The sequence below is a fragment of the Macrobrachium rosenbergii genome, chromosome 9 (assembly GCF_040412425.1).
Source record: "Macrobrachium rosenbergii isolate ZJJX-2024 chromosome 9, ASM4041242v1, whole genome shotgun sequence".
NCBI lineage: Eukaryota > Metazoa > Arthropoda > Malacostraca > Decapoda > Palaemonidae > Macrobrachium > Macrobrachium rosenbergii.
Window position 1 is genome coordinate 54,016,108 of NC_089749.1, and position 22,500 is coordinate 54,038,607.

Consider the following 22,500-nt stretch of genomic DNA (forward strand, 5'->3'; position numbering starts at 1 on the left):
GAAGCCCGTCAGGTGTTCGAACGTACACACGAACACGTACACTGCTTGGATTCATATTCGCAGAAGACTTATAAGCTGCTGAGAACACACGATCTGTCGCGCTGTTCCATATATACTGTACATACGGAAGTGTTCGGAAAATAATAGGAACATGATAGAGGATTTTTCAAGGATTAAGCCTTCCTGCCATCGAACAACGTAGAACCTTAAATCTCTCTCTCTCTCTCTCTCTCTCTCTCTCTCTCTCTCTCTCTCTCTCTCTCTCTCTAATCAGATTCTAAAGTAATCACTGTCAAATTATGACTGCCACAAATCACAAGAAAATCTTAACATCCACCAAGACCAAAATATTGGCCACCCTAACTAATACGACTACCACTATTAATAATAATAATAATAATAATAATAATAATAATAATAATAATAATAATAATAATAATAATATCCTTTACCATGGCCATTTCCTTCCTCTGCATCCGTCAACCCAATCCTCTCTTAATACTTCCTTCTCTTCCCGTTTGATTCCAACAACACAGGGGCTTCTGTTCCCACGAGGAAGTCATGGCAAGCCATCTCTCTCTCTCTCTCTCTCTCTCTCTCTCTCTCTCTCTCTCTCTCTCTCTCTCTCTCTTCTATGTGACAACTGCACTCACAATATACATACATACATACATACATACATACATATATATATATATATATATATATATATATATATATATATATATATATATATATATATATATATATATATATATATAATCTTTATTTCAACGTTTCGTAATAACTCGTTATTACATCATCAGGGAATCTTATGCTTTCTTTGTATAAGATTCCCCGATGATATAATATAGATTTATCACGAAACGTTGAAAATAAAAACTATGCTAAATTTAGCACGTTTCCCTGGTCCACCTTCGCACTGATGTGTCCTACAGGCCGTCGCCTTCCATACTATTTATATATATATATATATATATATATATATATATATATATATATATATATATATATATATATATATATATATATATATATATATATATATATATATAATATCATACGTGAGGGCTTCCCCGTATTTGTCCATTCTGACGAGGGTAAATTATACAAAGGACGCTTTCAATAAATATTGATAACAGCACACACGGCGTATATATCTTATTCACCTTTGCTCCTGCCTCACATGACATGATTAATGCAACTTGATTGTCACTACGGAATGAAAACGAGGCTGCTTGTCGTCGTATATACACCAAGAGATTTAGGAATCAATAAATATATAGTTTCATAAGTAATAAAAATATTTAAAAATGTTAGGTATGTACGCACGTATTTGTTTGTATCCATATATATATATATATATATATATATATATATATATATATATATATATATATATATATATATATATATACACACACAGTATATATACATATGCAGTATGTATATATGTATATATATTTATATTTACATATACACATATGTGTATATATATATATATATATATATATATATATATATATATATATATATATATATATATATATATATATATATATATATATATATACATGCATATATATATATATCTGTGTTATATAAAATGACAACACTGCTTGGTCAAAATGAATAAAGACTACCACGGAAAAAATACTTATAAAAGCAAAAACTCGACGAAGCAGAACATGCAAGGGAACTCGAAGAAAAAAACACGTAATAATGTTAAAAATTACAAGAAAAAGCGGAATATGTCTGCACTAAATTACGAGTATAACGGTACGTGAAATAAGCAATGAGCAGTTAAAAAAAAAATTTCCCCTTCACCCGAAAAATAGATAATAAAACTACGACAATGACAAAGCAATCTTGAGTATGACAAAAATTAAACGGTATACCGAGACGATGATAGGCTTGCCCTTAAAGGCAGAGAGAGAGAGAGAGAGAGAGAGAGAGAGAGAGAGAGAGAGAGAGAGAGAGAGAGAGAGAGAGAGAGAGAATTGTTCGATACATCACAGAGTCAAGCAACGCTATAGAGAGAATTATTAGGCACGGCACACAGCCGAGCAATGTTATAAAAAAAAATTAAGAGAGAGAGAGAGAGAGAGAGAGAGAGAGAGAGAGAACTGCCTTTTAAAAGACAAGGCTACATAAAAGTATATTTAATAAGTTATTTTTTTTCCTTGTTTTTTTACACGCACGTGTAAGATTCCTTATAAAGATAATAGTCTTTTAGGTACAGGAAGAACAAGGAAAACTAGGCAGTAATAATAATAATAATAATAATAATAATAATAATAATAATAATAATAATAATAATAATAATAATTTAATAATAATAATAATAATAATAATAAAGATTTTTAAGCATGGGAAAGAACAAGAAAAACTAGGCAATAATAATAATAATAATAATAATAATAATAATAATAATAATAATAATAATAATAATTTATTTTTCTTTTTCATAGCCTACGTAGTAAGCTCAGTGTTCTAAGATCTAGATCACCTGTTCACGCTCGAGATAGTAACTCTGGGTGACTTTTGCAAATGACAAAGTGGTATCTCTCACGCGTGCCAGCTCACGATAACTGCGACAATTCGAGGGAGCGATCACACCCTATCGTCACCTTCATCACGAATTCTTCGTAATTATCTGAAAATCTGGCAAGGGATTAATTAATCTTCATCATTCTTTTAATGAAGATATGGAGCATGTAAAGCCGGTCAGGTCACATGGTAATTGCAGACACTGTTATCATTCTGCGAAATTCATTACATGCGTATGTATATTACACCCACGCTAATTCATATAATATATATATATATACATATATGTATGTATGTATGTATGTATAATATTTTTACGAATAAAAATGCACAATTTCCTTTCAAAGACAACTTCTACCACACTGACTAAAGCCAATCAACACTTCTCACTGTTATTAGTAAAAAGCTCAAATATCCTCCTATTTAAACATCTCACTAATTCCTTAAAGGACTTTTTATAATTTATATTACATAATGAGAAACCTCCTGAAGAGATGGATCACCGTCAACGCTCATCAAACCTTTCTTTAGTGCAAAGATTATCAAGATATACTGGACTGATCTTTCTTACGCCTTCCTAGTAGATAACTTCCTGTTCTAATTTAATGTGTTCAGAAATTATATCTCGAGTTGAGTTGAATACAGAATTTAGGCCAAAGGCCAAGCACTAGGACCTATGGGGTCATTCAGCGCTGAAATGGAAATTGACAGTACATGGTTTGAAAGGTGTAACATGAAGAAAACCTCGCAGTTGCACTATGAATCAACTGTTAGGAGAGGGTGGAAGTAAGATAGAAGAAAGAGAAGATGAAAGGAGACACAGTAAAAGGAACGAAAGGGGTTGCATCTAGGGGTCGAAGGCAAGCTGCAGACAACCTTAAGAAATGCCTGCAGTGCACCGCATGAGGTGCACTGACGGCACTAACCCCCACCCACCTCCATGGGAATTTTATCTCGAATGCCGATAGTTCATCACACGCGATCACAAAAAACGTCTCGCAAATTTGCTCCAGTCTTTGGTATTCTGAGAGCATTAATTTCCAGCAATGTATGTTTACACATAAATGCTTCTTTCTTACCTGTTTTGCTGTTGACTTACATATCGAAGAGTTTTTGTACATGAGCAAGAGTGGACGCTTGTTTGGCTGAATCCCTGAGTGAGCATGTTTGTTCCTTCGCTTGTGTACAATCAAGTGTTTGTTGTCTGAGAATGTGCCTGAGGTAGATCGTCCATTAGAGAATGAAAATAATATTCACAAATAATGAAATGGTAGGCCAAACCACTTCTGCCTTTCGCGAGAACAGTTTTAGTTTTCCATAAATGTTAATACGCAATGTCCATATCGCTCTTCTCTCTATTTTTTTTTTTTCTAGCACGGGAACAGCAAGTTCCACAGTTTTCTTCTCGCCTGTGTCTATTCAAAAAAGACTAAGTTTCGACTTTTAATCAAGTTTCCTTTCACGAGAACCCTCTTCAATAGAATTTTGTTCTCAGACAAAAGAGGAAAACATTCACTCACGCACAAATCTTTCCCAGAATGCAGTAGGCAGCTTATATGAACGCTGTCATATTCTCTGAAATAAAAACGGAATGTAAGAGGGTTCAAAATGAATTTTTACTCCGCTGCCAATAAAGGAGTGGACACTTCCATTAAAATAAATGATGGGAAGGGCATTTAAAAGTACTTCACTTAAATCAAAGTATGAAAACGGCAGTGACTATAATTCAGTTCTTCTCTGAAGTCAACCCCTCTTCTGAGAAGCGGTTTCGGAGAGACGAAAGGAAAAAAATCATCTGCTCTATTTGCCTCTTATAAACAAAATGCTTTTGAGATTCATTCCTTTCCCCGTTTTGCCAATCACTTACCAGTTTGCTTCCGTAATGCCAAGCCTCGCGCGTGAGTATAAACACCGGCAGACACAAACACACACACACACACTGATTGCCATTATACATCCTTTGTTTATAATCTGTTATATAGTTTCTAAGGTGCTATAATTTTCCACATTATTCTACATAATAATAAACAATGACAAAAACGTCCACAAAATTCAGTAATCCCTCTCAAACATTTCAATCTCCTCGTAAACAAACATACATGACAGGTTTATATCCACAAAATCTCTCTTCACCCCCACACATGCGTGCGCGCGTACACGACCAACACCACCACAATCACCACCTACGAATCTCAAAGCAACCACCAACATAACATTAGTACAAAAGTTAACAAATTTATTAGTAGTAATAGTGGCAGTACTAGTAGTTGTGGTACCTATCAATGGAACAATTAGTTACCACCCCTCTAAGGGTGGCATTTAAAAGGAGGGAATAACAACTATACTAGTGGTAATACTAGTAGTAGTGGTGGTGGTACTAGTAGTAGTACCTACCAAAAGAACAGTTACCACCCCTCTAAGGGAGGCATTTAAAAGGAGGGAATCCCGCTAACACCGATGTCAAGCGAACCCGAGGTAGAGGCGAGAAGAAGAAGAAGAAGAAATCTGGGGAAGACGTGACCCACCCACCCACAGGGCTGGTTCACCTTGTCTTAATAACGGGGCTTAAGCTGCAAAAGGCATATGTACACACGGTTGTAAAAGCTTCTATTTTAACCCTCTCTCTCTCTCTCTCTCTCTCTCTCTCAACAGTAAGGTGCATGCAATTCATACCTGTAGATAATTAACAAAACGGTGCAGAAAGAAGCTCGACTGATAAATAGTCCCGAATGATATTATTATAAATTGACTAACTTCTTTGAAGGAGACGATGCGGAGAAAATGCATAATCTCTCTCTCTCTCTCTCTCTCTCTCTCTCTCTCTCTCTCTCTCTCTCTCTCTCTCTGTGATACACACTACACACACACACACACACACACACACAAACGGTCAGAATATGAACCCTTCAACTCTCTACAAATCCAAATGACATCACGACGACTGAAAGAAAAATAGGAGAAAAAAAAAAAAAACGGTGGGGGTTGGGGGGTTGGGGATAGGGATTGGGGTGTTTGCTTGGGGGGGAGGGGGGAAGGGGATGGGAGATTACCCGCCCACTGGCCACTCCACAGACCAGACGCCGAGTGCCACATTATGTCACCTTGAGGCACATACCAATACTTTCCATTTCATTTGTTGGAATCACGAACAATGGCGAATTATAATTTGATGTGTCTTGTGAGAAATTAAAACATTGAAGCGAGACGTTTCCAAGCATCGAAAGCCTTTTGTTCTAAATTAAAGCAATCTTAATGTTTTGCAATATTGCGGTCAACAAGCTTTTTAAACACGTACTTGATTCAATACTGCATTACTTCCAGACAAAGACTTATTAAGTAGGAAACGATGTGAAGGATTAAAGAAATTAGATTCAGGGAGAGTTACAAAAAAAAAAATATGTCGTCGGTTGACTCGCTTTCATGAATACTAAAAAAACTGACCTTCCATTTTAAAAAGTCATTACATCAATGTGCAAATGAAGAGTACATTCCAAAGCTGGTTTAAATTTTTACAAACGAAAAAATTAATCCTGTGGTTAATCAGTGAGTCCTTACGAAAAAAATATATATATAGCAATTCACGGTGCAGAATACAAATAAATGGCTATGGTCAGTCACAATCAATGGTTCAAAGTAAAGGTTTTAATCGCATCATAACATTTACTAACATAAATGCACATACGCGATCGTAATGAAAAATGACATGAAAATGAAAAACATTACATCTGGATGGTCCAGTCATGCGTTTATGAAAATCCAATAATCAGTGAATCATTACGAATCATTAATGCGAAGATGCAAATCATTATCGATTATGAGTTTCAAAATATGCCCAAACTAAGAGCAGTGTCCGAATTACTTTCACTTCCATCAACTGGAAAATGTTCAATTGTCATCCAATGAATAAACGCTTTATGCTTATGTCTGGAAGTCTAACAATAGCCAAAATGTAGGTTATGATTAAAAAAATTCCAACGAAAACGCGTTTATTTTATTTCATATTTTCAGAATTTCCAATGATTTTGTTCATCATCATCATCATCATCATCATCATCATCATATACAGTATATATATATATAATATATATATATATATATATATATATATATATATGTGTGTGTGTGTATATATATATATATATATATATATATATATATATATATATATATGCATGTATGTGTATGTATGTTCATAATGCACAAGCAAAATCATTGGAAATTCTAAAATATGATATTAAATAAGCACTATTTGCTTAAATTTTTTTATCATAACCTAAATTTTGTTATTTATATATATATATATATATATATATATATATATATATATATATATATATATATATATATATATATATATTACACTAAGAGAGTGGGAGTATAAGAAACTTGACGAAACTGTAAAAGATTTCCACCGAAAACTGTTGATAACCTTTACTGAATAAAAGCACACACACACACCAAGTCTAAAGAAAGTTGTTCTTCCATGGTTACGGTACCATGACTACCATTCTCTTTCCATAAACATTTACCATCACCTCAATTCTCAAGAACACTCCACTAGCCACTACTTCCAATTAACTGTTAATTTCTATTTTTTTCTTGTACGCCACAAGTTATATTACGGCCCTCTTTAAACCAACAGGCGGGGAGAGAGAGAGAGAGAGAGAGAGAGAGAGAGAGAGAGAGAGAGAGAGAGAGAGAGAGAGAGAGAGAGAGAGAGAGCGTGCACAAGCATTAGGGAATCAAATATAAATTTCTCAGTTTTCATAATTTTTCGGCATTTTAGAATCGAATAATGTCAATAAGGAGAATGCATAACAAACAAAACATACTAAACAACACTCTCCATACATTGAACTTTAACCTATTTTAAGTATAAATGCTAAGAAACACATGGACGAAAGAACTGAACTTACAATATTCTCCTCGGCGTGGAATCGAACCAATCTAAATCATCAGCAGTAGAGAAACACACGCAAACAGACCAACTTAATATCCCCATCCTCTCAATTTGACCTCGATCCAATTCCAGTTACAAAACCCACAAACGGAAAATAAATCAAACATAACACTTGCTTCTAATTTTAGCAATCAAAGAGGAAATTTTGCCTCCGCTGTCATGTCGCTTCTAAGATCGTTGGCGAACCGAGGTCAACTCTGCGGTCAAAGAGACAATTATTCTCCGCCGAGACATGAATTACCTCTGATGTTGCCGATTCCCTCCCCAATTGACTCCCGCTGCCAGAACGGGCGCACAAAAACACCGCTAACCGGTGATGTAATATTTCATAATCTGGGAACCTTTCCAATGCGCGCTCTCTCTCTCTCGTCATCAAGTCTGTCTTCCTGTTTCTCTCTCTCTTTCTCTCGTCATCAAGTCTCTCTCTCTCTCATATCATCAAGTGTCTCTCTCTCTCTCTCATATCATCAAGTGTCTCTCTCTCTCTCTCTCTCATATCATCAAGTGTCTCTCTCTCTCTCTCATCTCTCTCTCTCTCTCTCTCTCTCTCTCTCTCTCTCTCTCTCTCTCTCTCATATCATCAAGTGTCTCTCTTTCTCTCGTCATCAAGTCGGGACCTCGGATCGTTGGCTCTTTAGTCCAAACTTCGTAAATTAAAATATAAATTCATACGAGGATTGAAAAATTTTCATTTGTAGAGTTTCAGCATTCTAATAACTTAATCATTATAAAACTTACTAAGCAGCAAGACTAAATTTAATACACCCAACATGTATGACTCATTATCATTGTGATGTTCACATAAAATGCCCTTTGTGACGACATTCATAGAAATATTAAATAACACGTACTTAAAATATGGAAAATAGCAACTGGCTAATTATACGAGAAGGTTTTCATCACAACATCACAGCATTATATATATATATATATATATATATATATATATATATATATATATATATATATATATATATACACATATATATATATATATATATATATATATATATATATATATATATATATATATATATATATATATATATATATATATATATATATATATATATATATGTATATATATACACACGAGATATATACTGCATGTGCGTGTGTTTGTCTCTGCACACTCGCGCTCACACGAGCGTATTGTAAATATCACACGAATACTTTACCATCATTAAAAAAATTAAAGAGGTTCCAAGTATCGTAAATCGGACCCCCCAAAAAAAAAAAAAAATATGCCGAAATACTAATGCAACTACAGTACTTCACACTAAAGCTTTAAATAAGGATCTAACAAGTCCATAAGATAATTCTAAAATAATTTTTTGTCCAGTAATTACAAGACTTACATAATAATTGTCCCAATACTTAACATTTCAACGCACGAAGCGATCTTTAAAAGTCTGATATCAGTTTCCAAGCAGTTTACTAAAAGCATCCACTGATCACAGAAACCACGGTGACGACAGTTTTTGTTACCATAAATCAATCACGTGGAGGTTGGCAACGCCAGAGTCTAATGTATTGATTAATGCTGTGTCACCATCCATAAACACAGGATCCTTCTTCTCTTCTTCGGGGATATGTTCTTGAACGTTAAGGAATGGTTTTAAAGCGTCAAATCGATAAACAATTATGATCAGTTACGGAACGGCAGGATGGAGCATCAGCATCACAACTCATTTCAAAGGTCAGCAAAAAGGAGGAGAAGCTCTCATTATTTTCTTTTGAATATACTTAAAATTTCTTCTTCGTGGTGACTGCAATGCAATGAGGAGCCACTTTCAGAGAGCAAAATGATGAACAGGGACGAATCTCGCATGAATTTCAACACAATAAGTAAGGTGTGTGTGTTTGTGTGTGTGCGTATGTATATATGTATATATATATATATATATATATATATATATATATATATATATATATATATATATATATATATATATATATTATATATTTTATATTATATCATACAAGGGCTAAGGATATCTCAACGTTTGCATGTACTAAAAGTAAACTTGGCACTTTGTTTTAACTGATTTAAAAAAAAAAAGACAATTACACTACAACTCTCAAGCCTACTCTGAAAGCTGCGCAGTTTCAATTTCAGCCAGAGAGAGAGAGAGAGAGAGAGAGAGAGAGAGAGAGAGAGAGAGGTGCTGACATTACTTAGAAGGAAGGGCGTTCGTATGTTTGTGGTGAGGGAAGAGACTTGGATCGTGCTGGCCTCGGGCCTCCGCCGATTATCCTGCAGCCTGCCTGCGGTAGTGACGACAGGGGTAGTTGTCATGACTTCCCACGAAAGAGCTCATCACTGTCGAAGCATCGAGATCACCAAATGGGATTAGGCTTACTTTCTTTGCGAGTCCCAAACGCGTCATGATTTGCTTTTTATTTAGTTTTGCAGTTTCTGTTTATTCCTACTGTTAATTGTACTTCTTTGATGAGTTTACGAAAGTATAATTTGAATTTCTGAACGCCATTTTAATACTAGCTAACAGGAAAAAAAAACTCTTTTCATTTTGTGATCGGCACAGCATCCCTCAGCGCGGAACAAAACATTTTCTTTCTCTATCTTCGCGTGAAATTTTTAATGGAGGCAAACTGCAATGACATACAACGTATGAGACCCCACCCGCCCCTTTAAAAAAAAAAGCAATAATGACAAAAACAGCAATCATCCAATCTCCCGTTGCGGGTGCCGAGCTCAACAGTGCACTTTGTAAATTCTGCATCCGGCGCAATCTCTCTCTCCCGGGGTCCAAATTACTAACTCGATTTATTAGCAAAAAACAAAATAATAAATAACCCCTTTGTGCTCCAAACTCAGTCGTAATCGGCTCCAGAGATTTAATCCAAAGAGTATGTGATTATCTCAGACTTGAGCCACACTCCCATTTCCCAGAGATGAGGAGGTCATGGGAAATAGGGGGAGGGAGAGAGCTGTCCGCAGAAGCATAACGGACAGGTTCGTTATACCGGGTCCGCCGGAAGTGCGCTGTTTTGGGGACGACGCCCACCTGTGTGACACTAACTTCCTTTCCTTGACCGCCCAGAGCTCACAAAATTTCACCCTGCCCCTGCCCGTCGTCCCTACGTCACCCATTTTTTTTTTTTTCATCCATGCACCCAAGTACCCATTTTCTTTTCTTCTATACATTCATTCTCTTTCCGTACACCCGTTCTTCACCCATAACCATATTCTTATCCTTGCACCCGTTCCTCATCCATGTTTAAGTAACCATTTTACATACAAACTTATCCTTTAACTGCGTTCCCATTTTCATCCATACTCGAGTTATCGCTCGTTCTTCACCTGCACACCGAGGCCCATTATTCATCCATATCACAAATTATACAATATAGAATACAATACAGAATTTAGGCCAAAGACCAAGCGCTGGGACCTACGAGGTCATTCCGCACTGGAAGGAAAATTGACAATAAGAAGGTTTGAAAGGTGTAACATGAGAAAAACCTCGCAGTAGCACTATGAAACAAATGTTCGGGAGAGTGAATAGTCTGATGGAAGAAAGGGAATATGAACGGAGGTACAGCTAAGGGGAAAGAACACACAAATTATGGTAAGCAGTTCATCTCTCTTCCTCAAGGACATTAACAGGAGTTTCTCAGCTATTACAAAGTCGTCTCTCCCTCCCTCCCCCTCCTACTTCCTTGATGTTTCACCCACCACAGCAATTAAGTACTTTCTATTATCGTCTGGTTCTTCTCTACAGCGACTTCTCGTTCACTTCTTTCGTTGTCATGTTATCTGCTACGGTAAGACTACTCATAATGGTGAAGGTTTGAATAAATAAAATATTCAGTTTAAATACAAAAGGAAAGAAAACGGTTATAGTAAAACATAACTGAGAGTAACGGACATTCAAGTTAGTAACAAGTTCATATTGTAACCACTCTTGTTTGCAGCCACTTGAAAGGCATTCTACGAAGTTATGATATAAAAATATATAAAACCGTTAACATACATTTTATTAATAACCATAACAGAACTTTATGAACCTGAAATAAATTATTATGCACGGAATTTCATGACAGGTAAAAATTAATTAACTAGAGAGTTAATTACTTGTGCGATTATCTCTCTCTCTCTCTCTCTCTCTCTCTCTCTCTCTCTCTCTCTCTCTCTCTCTCTCGTTAATGGCTTGGAAATAAAGCTGAGACCGTTCAGGACCTACATCCAGTCTCATTTTTTCACCTGTGGTGGTGTCCCATTATATATATATATATATATATATATATATATATATATATATATATATATATATATATATATATATATATATATATATATATATATATATATATATATATATATAAAACATGTGGATAGACATCCCAATTTTTGTGGCTAATCCGAATTAAAAGCAAAATCAAAAATAAAGAGGCACCTCAGAACATCTGCCCCTCTTTTTTTCTATTTTTCCCAACAAAAGAAAGAACAAGAAAGAACAACCCCGTTAGAACCAATGCCCTCCCGGAGCCCACACTTCCTTGGGAAAGTACTGCCCACGGAAGGCGGCCCCTTTTGGGAATGGGCACAAACATCGCTATCGCCCATGTTTGGAAGGAGTTCGCTAAAATCGTGCAGTGGCAGAACAGTTCGACTTCTCTCTTTCTCTTTCTCTTCTGCTCTTTTATCTGGGAAAGGAGGAGGACTTATATGCTGAGGAAGACGATGATGATGATGATGATGTCATGCTATACGTGATGATGAGGCAGAATCCGATATGATGATGATGATGATATGGAGAAGAAAGGAGGAAAGGGAGAATTCCGCGAAGGATGATGATGATGATGATCAAGACAAGAAAAAATATGATGATGATGATGAAGATAGAAGGGTAAAAGAAATATATAAACAAAAGGCGGAGAAATCTAAAAATGACGATCATGAAGTGTACGAAAAAAAAAAAACAACAACAATAACGCTCAAGATGGCGACGCGAGGGGGGCGAGGGTTAGTGACTTCGAGGAGGACACCTCGTTCCCAGGATGCCTTCGAGAGAGAGAGAGAGAGAGAGAGAGAGAGAGAGAGAGAGAGAGAGAGGCAACTGACTGATCTCTTAACCCTGACAAAGCTCGAGCATGAACTCGACCTCGACCGCACGTTTCCCCTCCTCCTTGGTCTCTCTCTCTCTCTCTCTCTCTCTCTCTCTCTCTCTCTCTCTCTCTCCACTTGTCGCCGATTCGGGAGTCTATCTCCCCTTCCTCCTTCCTCCTTCCCACCATTTCATCCATCGAGAAAAAGTTGCTTCTTGGTATCTCGATCGACCGGGAAGATTTGCTCTGCGTTATCTTAATCGACTATGAAGATCTGCTCTGCATTGCTTTAATCAATCGGGAAGATCTTTTCAGCATTATCTTAATCGATTAGGAAGATCTGCTTTGCATTACTTTAATGAATCGGGAAGATCTGCTCAGCATTATCTTAATCGATTAGGAAGATCTGCTTTGCATTACTTTAATCAATCGGGAAGATCTGCTCTGCATCGGGAAGATCTGCTCAGCATTACCTTAATCGATCGGGAAGATCTGCTCTGAATTATCTCAATTGATCGGGAAGATCTACTCAGCATTATCTTAATCGACCCGAAAGATCTACTCAGCATTATCTTAATCGATCCGAAAGATCTACTCAACATTATCTTAATCGACCAGAAAAATCATATCATTATCTCAACCAGTCAAAGAAATCTGTTTATCATTATTTCACTCAGTCGGTCAAATAATATTCTCATTGTCTTAACCGAAAAAATCTGATTCTCAATATATGAATGCATTGGTAAAGTCTGCTTGCCACTATTTCAATCCAGCAGGAATATCTGCTTTCATTATCTTGAGCTATCAGGAAATTCTGTTTCCCATTACCTTAAAGCATTAGGAAAATTATTTTCCATTACCTGATTCCACCAGGAAAGTTTAATTCTCATTATCTTAATTAAGAACATTTTCTTCCAATATCTTAGTCCACCAGAAAAATCTGATTCCCATTATCTTAATTCATCGGGAAAATCTACTTTTCATTGTTGTTTGGATCGAAAAGGAAAATCTGCTTCGCATTATCTTAACCACTTGGGATAATTTGTTTCCCACTATCTTAATTCACCAGGAAAATCTGCTTCCCAATTCTAGTTCAGCTGTGTTAGGATCACAGACACTACAATACACGAATAATCATTACCCTGAAGCAACTGTTACTTCAATTTCTAAAGAAAATGAAAAAGAAAAAGGATTCTTACTACAAATAATAAATAAATATACATACATATATATATATCTACATAAATATATATATAATGTATTATATATATACACATACACTCACACACACAAACACACATACATCTATGTATTTGTACATAAGGTCAATTGAGACAAGGTTTACAAACATACAATTATAAACATATACGTATTGAAAACAATTCCGATTTCACGTATGTCTGGTATGTGTATATTCCTAACTAAGAAACAAATCATATGCAATATATATACACACAAATATACTATATATATATACACATAAATATACATTTTATATACTCATCAATAACTCAACGACAATGCTGCAAACCTTAATAAAATAAAACAATAAAACGAGCTACCTGAAAATACCAATTTTCCTGCCGCACGAAAATTCTCACTCAGTGCGTTCAGTATTGCAGTAGGTAATGGGGTCCCTTTAGGAGCGAGTTTAAGATACTTATGTTTTGCCATTCCATTAGCGCTTGTCGTCACCGCGTGCGTAAGCGTGCATTTTTCTCGTTTTCCGAAAGGGCTTCGTTCCCCTCGGGAATGAAGCGTTCGGAGTGGCTATTAGCTTTTGTAGGAGTGGTATTTGAAATATGATTTCTAAACAAAATTCTGAACTAGATGTGTGTGGGGTATATCGGAGTGTGACGTAAGTATAATCAGCAATGTACATTATACATATACACTATTACACATACACACACATATATATATACGGTATATATATATACACGTGAGTGTTTGTACGCGCACGTGAAAACATGCATAAACACAGATGTGTATATATATATATATATATATATATATATATATATATATATATATATATATATATATATATATATATATATATGATATACATTCCAGATGATGTACTTCAGACATCTGGATCGAACCCAGACCTTTCAACTGAAAGACCTGGGTTCGATCCCGATATGTTAGGAATTTATTTATTTTCCCACAAGTGATTGCTGTTAATTACTTTATACATATATATATATATATACATATATATATAATTATATATATATATATATATATATATATATATATAATTTTATACTATATTCTACACAACTTTGTATTAATTTACACCAAAAGTCAAATGCACACGAAAAGCTTAAATCATACCTGAGAATCCTTCAGGAAAGGTAGAAACTTGAAGGTACCCTGGATGACCATTGTGAATGGGACGCCAAAAAAACAACACAATTGCTCTTTATCTCCTTTGCAGTCCACACGACACCTCGATAAGTTCTCTTCCCCGTGTTTAAGCTTTATATGCAAACTCACTTCTCAAGTTTGTTGTTACAAACTGAAGTAGTTCCTAGTCATGGGGGTAGTTGTAGAAGTCGAGTTTGAGAAGATGATGGGAATAATGTGGGAGGGGGAAGAAGAGGAGGAGGAGGGTGTATTCCTCGTCCACTTCGAGTTTTATAGCACCTCAATGTCCCAACACCATTTCAGAGGCGCCACAGGCCATAAGCACCTGTCACACACGATACCTCTCTTAGGTTTTCACCTGTTTACAACTCTCTGTCGCGTTCTTTTCTGTTCATCGAACGCGAGGGAGTCAATCAGCACTGAACACTGGGATAACCGAGCGAGTATCTCTATAATACTCGGCAGTCTTCCTTATACAGTCCACATGATGCGTCAATAAAAACGTTCGGCCTCTTGTCAAATTGCCACCGTCTGCGAGATCGTATTTTTGTTCCTAGAGGTGGGAATTAAACGCCATTTATTATAGAATTCATACCAAAGTCACACTTATTATGACAAACTTTAGAATAATAAAAAAAATCTGCGAGGAAATCAATGTCCAGATTTATCGGCAAACTCCGGACATAAACAAAAGTTTCAGTCAAAATTGGAACATGACGTCCCGGAGAGGGACGAGTCAGGCAGATAAAAGTCCTTTTGATTCTCCTCCTAGCATCGGTTACGCGAGATACACATACGCACAAACACACACAAACAAACATACACACACACAAACTCCCGGTATCTACACACCCGGACACGCACCTCCGCAAAGCACTCGGTCCAGGGACCTACTGGAGTCTGGCGGATGGAACGCGAAACGAGAGACCTGGAAACCAACAGATCCTGCGAGTTGGACGGGAACAGAGGAGACTCTCTCTCTCTCTCTCTCTCTCTCTCTCTCTCTCTCTCTCTCTCTCTCTCTCTCTCTCCTCGCCGCACGCAAGTCATTTAATGGGTACAAATTCCTTACGTAACAGTTAGCCGTTCATATTACACATTTTTAAACTTTACAGACAGAAAACGAGCACTCCGTTCATAAATACTTATGATATAATGATAATTTTTTTCTTCAATAAGCAATTACAATCATTCTACCAGAAGGAAAGGGGCGACGGTGATGTCCGAGAGTGAAAGGTCTAAATGAATAAACAATCATTTCAATATCCCATCACCCAATTGCACCACGGTTGCGACACAGCAAATATCAATTTGTATTTGATTCAGGGCATCTACCTTTAATGACAAGCTCTCCTTTGCATCAGCGGATTGACGTCACATTAAAACTGCGCAACTCGATGAAAAGCGATAATGAAGTAAAATAAAAAAAAATAAAGTTTGCGACAGAGCAAAGACAGAGTAAGGAAAACTCATCAACAGAGACAACAAAACAAACATAAAATGCGGTCAAACCTCGTGATAAAAAAATAGCGGAGATGCTACGGTACAAAAGATAATATTTCTTATGAAAAAAACTCATAATACTGTAAAACTTAAACTTTAACCAATAAAAATATCAATACCAATAACTGAAAAACTACGGTACTGAAAGTCAAAGTTCTTATCAAACAAAACATAACTCACAATACTCTAAACTTTAACCATAACAATAATAACAAATACCGATTTAAACACGAACAACAATCATCCCAAATCCTAGCTGACTTTGACAAGTAAGCCTAAACAACCTTGACAGAACCCTCATGACAAGACATCGCTAGGTCTAAAGCACTCGCCCAAAGAGCCTATACAAAAGGACCCTGCGGCATATTATGGAAAATTCCCGAGGATTACGACGCCTCTCATCTCCATAAGCTCGGTAAGGATCCTTGGTAAGCATCTCTCGGGGATCTTGGAAGGCTACAAGTAACCTCTCAGGAATGCACGGCCATGATCCCAAATCATGTATGTTATCGTCAGTATTATTATTAGACTGGTTATTTTCCTGTCATTATTAACTACATTACACGAGCACCTATCCTGCGCTGTTACCAAAACTATGATTGATAATAATAATAAGAATAATAATATTTTTAAAGTGCTGTAGCTGGATCGAATTCTGAGCGAGGAAGGAGCAACGTGGGCACAGTGCGTTCATACCCGCTGTGCCTTTGTTGAACTACGTAGTAAATGTAGCACCTAGTAGTCAGTCGAGTGCGGAGGGTGGCTCCCGCGGAAGGAGACAGGTACGAGGCTAGAATCTCAACTTTTAAAGAGTTGTTATAATAATAATAATAATAATAATAATAATAATAATAATAATAATAATAATAATAATAATAATAATAATAATAATAATAGCATAAGTCACTAAAATGGTGAAGCAATCCATAATGGTGTAAGTGTAGATATAACACCACTGTAGATTTCTTCACCAATAATAATAATAATAATAATAATAATAATAATAATAATAATAATAATAATAATAATAATAATAATAATAATAATATTTTTCAGACAGTAGATAAGAATATTCTTCGTAACCAAAACAGGGAATAATGGAATAAACACATCTTGAGGAAATATATTACCGTTTCAAGACACAAAATCCACTATCAATCAATCAATCAACCTACTGTGTCCTTGGAACACATCTGCAAGAAATGGAATGAGCGACGGCTCTTGTGCAATGTAGCATAAGTACAGAACATTTCCCTCTGGACCGCATTCCACAGGCAATACCTGCCCGTGTACGTCCACACACGAATGCACACACGCGCGAAGAGAAGATTAAAAAAAAAAAATCATATAAAATCAAATACAGAATTGAGGCCATAGGCCAAGCGCTGAAACTGAAATTGAGAGTAAAGAGGTTTGAAAGGTGTAACAGGAGGAAAATCTCGAGGCTGCACTATGAATCAATTGTTAGTAGAGGCTGGAAAGTAAGAAGAAAGTGATTATGAACCGAGGTACAGTAATTGGAATGAAAGGGGTTGCAGCTAGGGGCCGAAGGGACGCTGCAAAGAAGCTTAAGTAATGCCTACAGTGCACCGCATGAAGTGCTGTGATGGCACTACCCTCTACGGAAAAAAAGTGATGAATTTTAAAGACACGAGATTAAATTAAAATTTTCCTAAAATAATTCAACCATTTTTCCTAAAATAATTCAAACATTGTTTCCCTAAAATAATTCAAACATTGTTTTCCTAAAATAATTCAAACATTGTTTTCCTAACATAATTCAAACATTGTTTTCCTAAAATAATTCAAACATTGTTTTCCTAAAATAATTCAAACATTGTTTTCCTAAAATAATTCAAACATTTCTTCCTCCGACATTCTATAGAATTACTTATCCTGGGCACTGTCTTTAAGGTATCTAGGTATATCATACTACTTCTGTCTGTCATCCTCATGCATTCTGTAAGAGCAGACTTTTCTAATACTAATTTTAGTGTTGTACTGTCCTTAAAAGTTACTTTGAGACCTGATTGCCAGATATTCTATATCAGTCACTTTCTCTAAATCGTTCAAAACCCATTTAGTCCCTGAAAAGAGTCAAATCCCATTTTTATGGCAAAAAAAAAAAAAGTATGTATCTCCTTATGTTAAGAAGCATTTTCAACATGGAAATTCATTCAGCGATATAAAAAATAAAAAGTTTTTTTTTTATTATGATCAAAATAATACTTCGACCTGTCACTTATTCTGTGTCAACCATTACATCAAACTCATTCTATCAAGATCTACCCTATTCTGCCAGTCATTCTAAAAGGGCCACTCCCTCTATACTAATGAAGAGCAAGGTATCAGTCTCTGAATTTGACTAATCAGACAATATCGTGGACGATACAAATCCTAACGATACAATATCATTAACGATATTTATCCCAAGCTACCTCATCTTGCAATATCAGCCGGCGTCGACATAATGAGGGAATCTAATCTCTAGGCCCATTAATTAATTCCAATCAATATCAGAGAATGGCAAAAGACGAGGCTAATGAGACAACTAAACAAATTAGGCTCATGGTCGGCCAAGACACAACTGCACTGCACCATTACGGGAGCGTTCGCACACAAACACTAAATATATAAATATATATATATATATATATATATATATATATATATATATATATATATATATATATATATATATATATATATATATATATATATATATATATATATATATATATATATATATATATATACACTGACTAATATATATATATATATATATATATATATCTGACTAATGAGATTCGGAGCTACAAACGTTCTGTAACTTATTGTTTTTTTACGAGCGATGCATCACATAATAATATTGAAAATGATGGAGAAGATAGTTGTTTTTTACGAGCTATGTCCCACATAACAAAACTGAAAATGATAGAGAAAATAGTTCGGATGATAATGAAAAGAAATGGAACTGACGATACTGTGATGATAAAACAATCTGGAGGAAAAATCGAAAGTTTTTCAAATATTTCTCCGACGAAGAAAACGATGACGAAAATTCAGGCAATTGCAGACAAGAACTTTCGACTAGTACTTTCATAATGTCAATATCTAATGCTATCATATTAATAAATAATATCACCATCATCATAAACATCTCTTAAAATCCCAGATATTATGAAAACAACAATGATGATGATGATACTAGTACTACCATATCTAGTACTATCATAAAAAAAATAATATCACCATCATCATAAACGTCTCTTGAAATCCCAGATATTATGAAAACGATGATGATGATGATTATGATTAAAATGACCACTTCCAGGAATGCGGAGAGACCCCTAGCAGAGGCGAAGGAATTTTCTCCGACAATGCAAGAACACGTCTGAAAGTCATGTCAGAGAGAGAGAGAGAGAGAGAGAGAGAGAGAGAGAGAGAGAGAGAGAGAGAGCAGTAGTCTCCCTTGGGATTCTGCCAATAACTGGTGAGTTTCCATCTGATGTTGCTTCGACTGCCGCTGTTGCTGCTGCATCAGCTGTGCCCCTTAAAAAAAACGGAACGTAGGTGGCTGAGAATGCAAGTGAAAGAGAGAGAGAGAGAGACAGAGAGAGAGAGAGAGAAAAAAAAAAAGTGAAAGCTGAGAAGGGAGAAAATCTCTCATGAACAACAACAGCAGCAACAACAACAATAACAACAGCAGCAAAAACAATAACAGCAGCAGCAGCAACAACAACAACAGCAACAGTAAGAACAACAGCAGCAACAACAACAATAACAGTGCAGCAGAAACAACAACAGCAGCATCAGCAGCAGCAACAACAACAACAACATCAGCAGCAGCAGCAGCAGCAGCAACAACAACAACAACATCAGCAGCAGCAGCAGCAGCAGCAACAACAACCACAACAGCAGCAACAGCAGCAGCAGCAGCAGCAGCAACAACAACAACCACAACAGCAGCAACAACAGCAAACAACTAATGTTATCATCATAATACAAAAAAGTAAAATATGCGCATTAGTTTCTTCGGCGCAATCGAGTTTTCTGTACAGCGTAGTCTCGGTATAATACTGTATGAACCGCGGCCCAAGAAACTTTAACCACGGCCCTGTGGTGGCCTGTCCTACATCGCTGCCAGAAGCACGACTATGGCTAACTTTAACCTCAAATACAATAAAAACTACTGAGGCTCGAGGGCTGCAATTTGGTATGTTTGATGACTGGAGGGTGGATGATCAACATACCAATTTGCAGCCCTCTAGCCTCAGTGGTTTTTGAGATCTGAGGGAGGACAGAGAAAGTGCGGACGGACAGACAAAGCCATCTCAACAGTTTTTTTTTGGAGAAAGCTAAAAGCAATGAGAAGAGCAGTAACAATAATAAACGGAATGTAACATTATTCTGAAAACTGCAACAACAATGACAATTATACTAATACAAAACTCCAACATTAAAATTATAAATAACATCAATGGACAATAATACTATTGTCAAACAAAAACTCATATTAACAACAGCAACAAACAACTAATGTTATCATCATAATACAAACAGCAACAAGAAAAACAACACCAATAATAATAACGTCAAATTATTCCGAAAACTGCAACAACAATAATAATTATACTAACAAAAGTCTTCAATATTAAAATTATAGATATCAATAACATGGTCAATAATAACTATCAAACAAAAATTCATACTAACAACTCCATTAACAAAAATAAAACAAAACAAATAAAAAACATTTAATATTGGCGTCATGATATTTACTAGCAATTTTTCGCGGAATAATTCAACAATGCTTTATTTTAGAGACCTAAAAATAAACATTTCCATGAAATAAAGGTATTTTGTTTGCTTTGTTTATTCGAACGGGCAGCGTTCAAAATAAACATTTTTTTACAAAAGCCATTCTACAGCACAGATTTGAATATTCCAAAGTTGAAAAAAATATACAGCATAGCAATTTGTCAGTGGTACGATCGAGATTCTAATAAATGAATTCATATAAAGCCTTCATTCAAGTTGTTCTGAATTGGAAATATTAATGAAAATAATCCCTATGACGGCAAACTGGAGAAGATCTACAGCGCATGTGTAAGTTCCCAATAGCACAAGAATATTATCGGAACATGACAGAAAACAATAATGTCGAAACTATGGCCTTCACTCACACACACACACACACACACACCTTCCATGAAATTGTATAAAACTGTTGAGGCTGAGGAAGTTTCCTGCCCAGGGGCCATCCACAATTCAGTAGTTACAGTCAGTTGTGTCAGTGGCCCTTGAATTGTTTTATATATATGTACATGAATAAAAACTGATACAAATGAAAACCGCCTCTACCACTTTAATTATAAACGCCAAAGTAGCATAGTGTTAGTGTATCCCAGGAGAAGATCAATCTAACATCAGATTACGAAATAATGCTCAAAAGAACATCAAGAATGTGAAATAGCAGGAAGTTTAACAAAGAAAACAAATATTAAGACTGTACAACAATTAAAACGGCCAAATGTAACATAAACCATGGCTAAATAAATCACTGCTCAGCTGAAAAACTTGGTATTGTGCCTTCAAGTGTCTTCTGACAATTTACTTCACTGCTGCTACTTCATTACTGTATATCGTTATGAATGCATTTATTTCATTTTCACTTATTACTCTTTTTATTTTTATTATGACCGTTTGCATATTTGATTTTATTCATTTCTTTAAAACATTTAATTCCGTTTATACTGAACTATTCCTCCTTTCTGCGTGGCTCTGAAGATTAATAATAATTTTGGCTAAGTCCATAGGATTGTGCGCATATTATGACCATAATAATAATAATAATAATAATAATAATAATAATAATAATAATAATAATACACCGTTCGTCTGGGATTACGAAAACGACCACGGAGCAACGCAGCCCACACCAATACTCATAAATACCCATACCCACATTAACAATATGACCTTGCGACAAAAGAACAAACCATTCCTGAATACGTAAAGAATTCTCTCTCTCTCTCTCT

At 35.7% G+C, this 22,500-nt stretch overlaps 1 protein-coding gene across 22 annotated transcripts in view; it reads right to left on the minus strand.

The window, feature by feature from the left end:
- The window catches only part of LOC136841815 (SH3 domain-containing kinase-binding protein 1-like), a 334,418-nt gene that overhangs the window by 112,497 nt on the left and 199,421 nt on the right, over window positions 1-22,500 (minus strand). For 2 of the 22 annotated variants that reach the window (XM_067109157.1, XM_067109142.1), the window contains exons 1-2: window positions 15,809-15,851; window positions 14,924-15,509 (exon numbers count right to left, since the gene is read on the minus strand). The exons of the other annotated variants lie outside the window; for them this stretch is intronic. In XM_067109157.1, the coding sequence (XP_066965258.1) occupies window positions 14,924-14,974 (51 nt within the window). In that variant the 5' untranslated portion in view covers window positions 14,975-15,509; window positions 15,809-15,851. Of the gene's footprint in view, window positions 1-14,923; window positions 15,510-15,808; window positions 15,852-22,500 lie in introns of those variants that run through there. 22 annotated transcript variants of the gene reach the window in all.